The sequence below is a fragment of the Tupaia chinensis genome, unplaced genomic scaffold (genome assembly GCF_000334495.1).
Source record: "Tupaia chinensis unplaced genomic scaffold, TupChi_1.0 Scaffold000527_1, whole genome shotgun sequence".
Taxonomy (NCBI): Eukaryota; Metazoa; Chordata; class Mammalia; order Scandentia; family Tupaiidae; genus Tupaia; species Tupaia belangeri.
Genome location: NW_006160040.1, coordinates 4,725,250 through 4,734,995, shown reverse-complemented (window position 1 = coordinate 4,734,995; position 9,746 = coordinate 4,725,250). Strand labels below are relative to the sequence as shown.

General features: G+C 41.5%; 1 protein-coding gene across 1 annotated transcript in view; it reads right to left on the bottom strand.

Annotated features, from left to right (window-relative positions):
- CCDC162P (coiled-coil domain containing 162) overlaps window positions 1-9,746 on the bottom strand; it is a 185,821-nt gene that overhangs the window by 167,321 nt on the left and 8,754 nt on the right. Inside the window, exons 4-7 of the mRNA XM_027775129.1 lie at window positions 5,493-5,606; window positions 3,430-3,624; window positions 2,236-2,389; window positions 375-532 (exon numbers count right to left, since the gene is read on the bottom strand). Coding sequence (XP_027630930.1) covers window positions 375-532; window positions 2,236-2,389; window positions 3,430-3,624; window positions 5,493-5,606 — 621 coding nt within the window. The remainder of the gene's footprint in view (window positions 1-374; window positions 533-2,235; window positions 2,390-3,429; window positions 3,625-5,492; window positions 5,607-9,746) is intronic.

The window sequence follows — 9,746 nt, the reverse complement described above, 5'->3', positions numbered from 1 at the left end:
AGAGAGAGAGAGAGAAAGAAAGAAAGAAAGAAAGAAAGAAAGAAAGAAAGAAAGAAAGAAAGAAGAAAGAGAGAGAGAGAGAGAGGGAGGGAGGGAGGGAAGAAGAGAGAGAAAGAGAGAGAGAGAGAAAGAAAGAAAGAAAGAAAGAAAGAAAGAGAAAGAAAAAAGGAAGACAGGAAAGGAAAGAAAAAGAAGAAAGAAAAAAGGAAGAGAGGAATAAAGAGAAAGAAAGAAGAAAAAAAGAAAGGAGAAAGAAAAAGAAAGAGAGAGGAAGGAAGGAAGGAAGGAAGGAAGGAAGGAAGGAAGGAAGGAAGGAAGGAAGGAAGGGGGAAAGAAGGAAAGAAAGAAGGAAATAAAGAAAAAGAGAAAAGTACCAAGGAAAAAAGTTCCATTTCTGTAGCAGAATCTTTTAGCTCCTCCACATCATATGGGATGTTGAAATGGGAAATCAGGAGCCTCAGTTGAGGTTTCAGTTCTCCTGTTTCTGTTGTGTGTTGAGGCAGGACGGAAGTGACTTCTGTTCTCCTTGGCTCTAAAATAAAATTAAAAATTGAGACTATTAAGACCAAAGAATGTTAGTCAAGGAGGAGAATGAGCCCTTAGAGGTGACTGGAGTCAGCACTTCCTCTGCTGATGGGAAGGTTATTCCGCTCCTTGCCTACCCGTCTCTGCACAGTTTGCAACATGCACCACACGGGGCCAGTATGTCTGACAAGTCCTAGAGCTGGGTTTCTGAGGGAGGCAGCAAGGACTCCTCTCATCTCACTCATTGCAGAAGAAGTCCGAGAGAACTTTCAGGAAATGACTTAGCGGGAGAATTGCCCATTACAGTAAACAAAGAATTCTACTTATAAATTAACCAATGGATTAGAAGGAGAGAACCTCCCGCTGCTTCCTCCTAGCTACCTCCTCATCCCTAGGACCCAGTTTAGGCTCCCCTCTTTTGAGGAACATTCTCTGATGCCCCTCACCAAGAGGTGACTGCCTCTCCCGGGTACTCCTGCATATACTCTGAGTAGGAATGCTATACAGTGTAGACACCTGACCAGGTTTCTTAGTCATCTGTAACACAGGTAAGGGCAGGAACTATATTACATTGATTTAGATGAGAAAATGCTCTTAGAATGATTTAATATTAAAACTGGAAGGAACTTTCGAAATCACTTAATCTGACAGATTTATTGTGTAGATCAGTAAATTGAGGCTCAAGGAGATGAAATGTAGGCCCATAGTGGGGCCATGATAAAAAGAGGCCTAAAACCTAGGACTCTGGGCTTCAAGTTATTTTTATTTCTTCTCTCTTAATTTGTTAGTTACAAAGATGGAGGGATCAGCAGTTAGCGTAATGGCTATGTCGCTGGACTCCCATGTAGTCGACCGTGGTTCAAGTCCCAGACTCAGTGGCTTAAACTCATGCTGGGTACATGTGGGTGCATGCCCAAGATCCCAAGAGGAGAATGGAGGAGAAGGGATTGTGGAGAAATCACCCTCCTGGGGGGTGATTTCTCGCTTTCTGTCTCTCTGTCTCTCTGTCTTTCAGGCAAGTGCATGTGCCCTATAGCAAAAACCTCTTAAAACAACAACAACAACAAAACACAAAGATGGAGATAAAAATGTCTAAGGAGGGCCAATTCCATTGCCTAGTGATTAAGGCATCCAGATGTTACATGGCAAACCCTGAAGTTTGAGTCCTGGGCCCAGTAGCTTGAGAAACCACCAGGTGCATGTATTTGCATCCCTAAAATCCTAAAAGGAGGGAGAGACTGAAGGGATTGAGGATGACCAGTCCTGGTGGGGGGTGCTTTCTCCTTTCCTTCTCTCTCTGTCTCTCTTTTTCCAGTACACGTACCGTCTGGCAAAAAAGAAAATTAAAGGAAGTCTAAGGAAGTATTAATTTTTTTCCCCATCAGACAATTATCAGATTAAAAATTTCAGTTCAGGCAGTGGCACAGCAGTAAAGTAACTGGGCCCAGACGTGAAAGGTTCTGATTCACATCCCGGAGCCCACCTGAGTATGCTGGTTGCATGAATGCCTACGATCTAGGCCAGCTGAGACTGAGAGTGGTTCACAACGTGAAGATTGGGTTGGGAATAACTCTTTCTCTCTCTCAGAAGGAATAAATAACATTTTTAAAAAAAGATATACCTTTTGGGTATATAGAAATCTTTCAGCAAAATCAAGTGTGCATGAGCAAAATCATAGTCTTTTCCTCTTGTATAGAAAGAATTCCTTACCTGGAATGTGGGTATCTGTAGGCCCAGGCGATGCAGAACCCTGGACGTCAGGGCTGATGGCACTGACACAGATCTCTTCGTTTTCCTGACCAGCTCCGGAGACTTGGTTGACAGCCACACTCAGCACATTAGAGATGGGCAAGTACTGGAGGGACTGCAGAAGAGCACAGCCAAGAGGCTACATGTCGACATGATTCTCACAGAAGCTTCCAGACTCAGGTTCAAGAGCAGCCATTGGGTTTGAAAGGGAAGGAGGGAGGTAATGGTGGGACCTCAGTAACCTGCCCAATGGTTAAGGGCTAGGTTTGGAGATGGGAGATCCAGGGCTGTTGCCAACTTCAAGTCACCATAACCTCCCATCAGCTCTATTTTGATAAAGCTCCCCAAATGGACAGTGAGGCACTCACTGTGTGAGATGCAAGCAGTCACAGAGGAATGAGACAGGTTGTAATAACACCACGTGACTGGGGAGAGGCATGAAGAGGTGGAGCCCCTGGTGACCAGCTGCAATGTGGGAAAGGGAGGACCTCAGGGTGATGGCTAGTTTCTGGTGTGGGCAGCTCTGTGGATGGTGCTGTCACTGAGATAAGGTGGAAAAGATGAGGGAAAGATGTGGGTAGCAAAACGGTAATCCTTCCAAGATGGGAGTGTGATCAGGATGCCTCTAGCCTGAGTTTGGGCCTTTTTTTCTGAGACTCTTTTTACCCTGTGTTTAAATTTATTCTACTCTTTCTTATCGCATTGTATTTCCATTGAGTATGTACTACTCATCTTCCCACCAGCCTGGGACCCGGTTACTACCTCAGCAAAGACCGTATCTTTGCTACATGGCTTAGGACAGGTACCTGGCACATATCAGGCCCTCATTAGGTATTCCTGAATGAAAATAAATGGATCTACAATAAATTGGAGTATGTACAAATCCAACAAGATATTAAAAACAAACTTATAAAATGAATATGAAATAGTGCAAGTGAGACATTTTTGAGAAAGCTAAATCAATGTAGTGATTTCAGTAGAGTAAGTTTTTGGGAGAAAAGGGTTTCCAATTTTTCAAAGACAGTGACTCATTCTTTTTCTGCCATGTTTATCACAGGTGCGGTGCAAAAACAGTGACATTCCTGAACTAGGTGACAAGTGTGATCATTCCCAGGAAGGTCCCACATCACCAAACACATAAGTGCATGTACAGACCTGCAGGTAGCGGTGAACAGTCCTGAGAGAGTGTAAGTGACACACTAGCCACTTTGTGTAGATTGTCAGGTCTTCCTGTGTCACTAGATTAGGAGCATTATTTTTTCCCATAAGAAAGTTTTCTCGAGCGACCGACAATCTTTCAGCTCTCTGAACAGCATCATTGTACTCCTGCATGATGTAGCCAACTTGTTTCTGTAGGAGATATACAAAGATAGACAGGTTATTTGCCAGCCTTTTCTGTATCATTTGTTTCTAAACACGGGTAATGATGTTAAACAGGGCCAAGAATGTGCTCTTGGAATCTCAAAGTTCTTCCACATTCTGAATTTCACTGAGAAGGGCAGTGGTCATAGTTTAAGACTTTGAAGAAGAGAGACCCCAAGCAAAAAGTCAGTGTATAAGAAGGCTTAGTAATTGGAATCAGCTTCTGAACTTTTTACCTCTAATAGAGAAGGTGAATCCTATGAAGAAAAATGTATGTCCTACCATGGAAAACTTTCTTCTAATTACATTCTTTAAAGTAGATACTGGCCCAGCCCCAGTGGTATGGATTGCATAGAATCAGTGCTCCATAGGTTGTGACCACAGGGGAGGCCTGGGCTCACTTTCCAGTCCAACCTAAAGGCTGGGTGTGGTGGTGTGCATCTGTAATCCTAGTGACTTGTGATGCTGAAGTAGGAGGATTGCAAGCTTGAGTCTGGCCTGTTTAACTTCACGAGATCTTGTGTAGAAAAAGAGCCAGGGGACCAGCAGGTGGAGTAATGACTATGTCACTGGACTCCCACGTAGTTGACCATGGTTCAAGTCTCAGATTTGGTGGCTTCAAACTCATGCTGGGCACATATGCATGTGTGCCCAAGATCCTAAGAGGAGAATAGAGGAGAAGGATTTGTGGTATGCCATCCACCCTGAGAGGTGATTTTGCACTTTCTTTCTCTCTTTTCGTCTGTGTCTCTTTGGCAAACGTACATACCCTATAGCAAAAAATATCTCAAAAAAAAAAAAAAAAAAGGAGCCAGATGTGGTAACATGTGCCTACTCTCCCAGCTAGGAGGCTGTCGTAGGACTGTGACATGGTAAAAACCTGTCTTTAAAAATATAGCTATAAGCCTGGGTATCTACCCAGAGGATAGGAGAATGCTCAGTCAGAAAAGCACTTGCACAACAATGTTTATTTTGGCATTATTCATGATTGCTAAGACATGAAACCAACCTATATATCCATGAACAGATGAATGGATTGAAAAAGTGTGGCACATATACTCTATGAAATACTATTCAGTCATAAAAAACAAGACCCTGAGATTTGATAGAAAGTGGTCGAATATGGAAGATTTATTGCTAAGCGAAGCAAGACAGACTATGAAAGAGAGATATTGTATGCCTCCACTTAATATATACTAACTGTATGTACTCTGTGGTAGAGATGAAAAGATTGGAGGCCATAAAAGCAGTGAAAATAGTTACAGACACTGGAGACAGTGTGGAGAGAGTAGGGAGAAGTGAAGAATACAGAGAAGGAAATCAGGAAGGAAAAATAGAGAGGAGGCAAGACATTTGTGGGACACAGAAATGGTTTATTACCTGTTGATGATAACATTTATAGTATCCTTAACTGGACTGATCTGTGGTGTATTTCATAATAATAATAATAATAATAATAATATATAGCTATAGAAGTCAGCAGGTGGCACGGTAATTAAGTTGTTGAACTCCCAAATGGTTGACTGTGATTCAAGTCCTGGACCTGGTGACTTGAAAATCACACTGGTGCAAGTGTGTGTTCCAAAATTCTAGATGAGAATAGAGGAGAAGGAACTGTGGCATGGCCATCCCCTCTAGGGGGTGATTTCTCATTTTCCCTCTTCACTCTCTCTCTCTCTCTCCAGCAAGTGCACCTGCCGTATGGCAAAAGCCTTAAAAAAAAAGCTATAGATATAGATATATCATTATCTTCTGTCACTGGCAGGCTTTAGTTGTGACTTAAAATTGACAAGCTTATTGACAATTTCATTTCATGAAAAGAACTTGCCCATAGATTCTGTTCATGGACTTCTTACCTTGTAAACAGGATAAAGTTGCTCCATGATCTTACTGTGCTGGCAAAATCTCTTCCATCTAAGCATGTGTAAATATTTACTCTGGACCAACAGGGTAATTCTCTCTGTGTAATACTTTACCAACAACAAAAATAAGCACTTGGCAGAATACAGTTATCGTAGGAAGACTGAATTAAGTCTAAAGAACAAGTAGCAGTAGGTAAATCATTGTTGTTTTGCAAAGATGTATTTTTCTACGTAAAGAATGTAAAACTAAGAACTCTGACTCAAAATACCATCCAAATTTAAATAAAGCAAGAAGACATTTCTAAATCATTATAATCTGTGACTAGATTATAAATTCATTTGTCAGCTAATGAGCAATTTTAGCAGTGACATAAAAGTCTATGAAATTATCTAAAACTGAGCTTAAAATTTTATATTAAGAACAAATTATGGGGGCCAACAGATGGCATAATGGTTGCATTGCTGGATTCCCAGTGGTTGACTGCAATTTGAGTCCAGATCTATTGGCTTAAAACTCACACCAGGTGTGTGTGCATGCATGCCCAAAATCCTGAGAGGAGAATGGAGAAGGGATTGCAGTGTGGCCAGACCCCCCCTGGGAGGTGATTCTTCGTTTTCTGTTTCTTCATCTCTGTCTGTCTCTCTGGAGAGTGCACATACCCTATAGCAAAAATCTCTCGAAGAAAAACTTAAGTGAGGAGCCAGTAGGTGAGGTAGTGTAGTGGTTAAGATCCTGGACTCCCACATGACTGACTGTGGTTTGAGTCCCAGACCTAGCAGTTTGAAACTCATTCTCAGCACATGTGGGTGTGTGTCCAAAATACTGAGGAGAGTGGAAGAGAAAGGACTGCAGTGTGGTCATTTTCCCTGGGGGATGATTTCTTACTTTTTGTCTCTCTGTTTCTCTCTTTATCTCTGGCAAGCACACATGCTACATAGAAGAAAGAAAGAAAAGAAAGAAAGAAAGAAAGAAAGAAAGAAAGAAAGAAAGAAAGAAAGAAAGAAAGAAAGAAAAAGGAAAAAGTGAATTAACTCTTCTAAACGTTTTCTTCCTGGGGCCAGCAGGTAGTGTGGTGGTTAAGGTGCTAGACTCCTACATAGCCAACCATGGTTTGAGTCCTGGACCTGGCAGCTTACTTTCTCACTTTCCTTCTCATTCTTTCTCATTTTCCTTCTCTCTCTCTCTCTCTCTCTCTCTCTCTCTGGTGAGCACACATGCCCTAGAGCAAGTGTAAAAAAATAATAGTGATAATGATAATAAATTAATAATTATTTTTAAAAAGTGTTTTCGTGGGACCAGCAGTTAGCGTAATGGCTATGTTGCTGGACTCCCATGTAGTCGCCCGCTGTGCCAGTCCCAGACCTGGTGGCTTAAACTCATGCCGGATGCATGTGCGTGCATGCCCAAGATCCCGAGAGGAGAATGGAGAAGAAGGGATTGCGGTGTGGTCATCCCCCCTGGGGGGTGATTTCTTGCTTTCTATCTCTCTGTCTCTCTCTCTGCCTTTCTGGCGAGCGCACGCACCCTATAGCAAAAGCCTCTCCAAAAAAAAAAAAAAACGTCTTCTTCCTGCTAATAAAAACAATCTTGGTTATGTGTCATAGAGGAACTAGAACTAGACTCCCTTAAACACAAACAACTACAAAATTGGACAAAATACACGGCAACTGCTTTTTGACACTGGAAAACAAGAAAGGCAGGACTGTGAGCCCTAAGGAAAAGGAAAGGAGTCATATAAGCCCTGCCATCGCCTTGGGTTTCTGGCCGAAGGCAGCTTCTAAGTCATGAGCAGAAGACGGCTCTAGAAACCTGCACTGAGATGCCTTTGAGTCTATCACTGAACGCAAAGCCAGGCCTGCAGAAGGCAGAACTCCAGGAGGCTCCTCAAAGAGTAACCGACATTGTAAATTGAGCAGTTCTCAGAGCTCCTTCAGGGCTAGGGGATGAGCAAGTTCCAACGACCTGGATAGAAGGATCTTTGTTAAATACCTGGGAAGTTCAGTAGACAGCAGAGGCTTCAGTAATAAGGATAAACTAGGCCTGAAGGAAAGATTATGCTAAACCTATTGTAGCAGTGTCTAAAAGCAAGCTTTGAAAGGATTAAATTGATCTGTGAGGAACTTAAACGCTTACCAGAATAAAGTGCAACACATTTGAGGAAGACAAAAATATTGGCACTCGATAATGAACAATTTACAATTTACAGAATCCAACAAAAAAATTACCAAACACTCCAAGGAAGCAGAAAAACATGACCCATAAACAGAAGAAAAATTAATGACTAGAAATAGACCCAGAAATAACAGAGATGATGTAATTAGAAAACACGAACATTTATAGAGCTATTATAAACATACTCTGCATGTTTAAGTGTTGAAAGGAAAATGTGAATATACTGGAGATGGAAACAGAAAAATATTAAAAGAATCAAATGGAACTTCTAGTAATAAAAAAAAATACAATAACTGAAAAAAAAAAAAACCTGGATGGAATTTCAAACAAACTAGACAGGGACCAGCAGGTGGTGTGGTGATTAAGGTGTTGGACTCCCACATAGCCAACTGCAGTTTGAGTCCCAGACCTGGCAGCTTGCTTTCTCGCTTTCTCTCTCTCTCCTTCTGGTGAGCACACATGCCCTACAGAAAACTTAAGATAATAACACAAATCAGACTGCACACAAAAAGGCTAGTGAACGCGAAGACATAGGAATAGGAGCTACACAAAATAAAGCACTTGGGGAAAAAACTGAAAAAAAATTTTTTTTTAGTGAGCTATGGAACAATATGAAGTGGCTTATCGTATGTGTAATCAGAGTCCCAGAAGGAGGGGGTTGCAGATAAAAAATACATTTGAAGATGGACCAGCAGGGGGCATAGTGGTTACATTGCTGGACTCCCACACAGCTGATCATGGTTGAGTCTCAGACCCCATGGTTTCGAACTCATTCTGGGCCCATGTGTGTGCCTGCCCAAGATCCAAGGAGGAGATGAAGGAAAAAGGATTGTGGCATGGCCATCCCCCCAGGTGGGTGATTTCTCACTTTCCCTCTCCACTATGCCTGTCTCTCTCTCTCACTCTGGAGAGTGCACATGCCCTAAGGCAAAAAAAGAAAAGGAAAAAAAAAAAACTCTTAAAAGAAAAAGAAGTATATTCAAAGAAATAAAAGTCAAAAAATTTCAAAAATGGATGAATACAATAAACCCACAATCCAAGAATTTCAACCAGCCCCAAGCAAGAAACCCCTCCGCCACCATACGTAATAAAATAGCCAAAATCTCAAAAGCCAGAGAACAAAAGCACATACAGTGTTCAGAAACAGAAACTAAACAATCAGAAGGGAATGGATCAACATCTTTAAAGCAACGGAAGAAAAAAAACACCAAAACAGAATTACATTAGGGTGTCAGGAAAGTCATGATGTGTTTTTCTTTTTAAGAATTATTTTATTTTATTTATTGCTATTATTATTATTAATTTGACCAGAGAGACACACAGAAAGAGAGGAAAGTGAGAAAGCAAGCTGCCAGATTCAGGACTCGAACCACGGACAGTCATCAGTGGAAGTCCATTAAGGTGGAAATCCAGCACCTTAATGACCACGCAACCTGCCGGCTCCAATGATGTATTTTTCTATGCAAAAAACATATAATGACCTTCCTGACAACTTAATATTTTGAGCAAACTATTTTCTCCTCACAGTTTTCAAACAACAACGACTGTAAGAATTTGTTCTTGGCATATCTGAACTACAAGAAATGTTAAAAGGAGTTCTTCAGACAGAAGACAAAGGGCATATGGAAATTTAGATGGTACTGCAGTTTCTCAGTGTGGGCTCTATTGGTATTTGAGACCAAACGACTCCTTTTTGTTTGAAGTTGTCCTGTGCGTTGTAGAATACACACCAATATTCCTGGCCTCTTTAATCCCAGTAGCAACCAGCTGCACCCCACACCCAAATTGTGACCATCAAAGATGTCTCCAGACAATGCCAAATGTCCCTTGGGGTAAAAATGGGGCCAGTAGGTGGCATCGTGGTTAGGGTGCTGAATTCCCACATAGCTGACTATGGTTTGAGTCTAGGACTTGGTGGCTTGCTTTCTCACTTTCTCTCTCCCTGTTCCTGGTCAAATTTAAAAAATAACAATGATGAATAAAAATAAATAAAAATAATTCTTTAAAAAAAATTCCCCTATCTCCATTGAGAATCACTGATACAAAGAATGAAAAATGGCAGCCATGATAGGGAA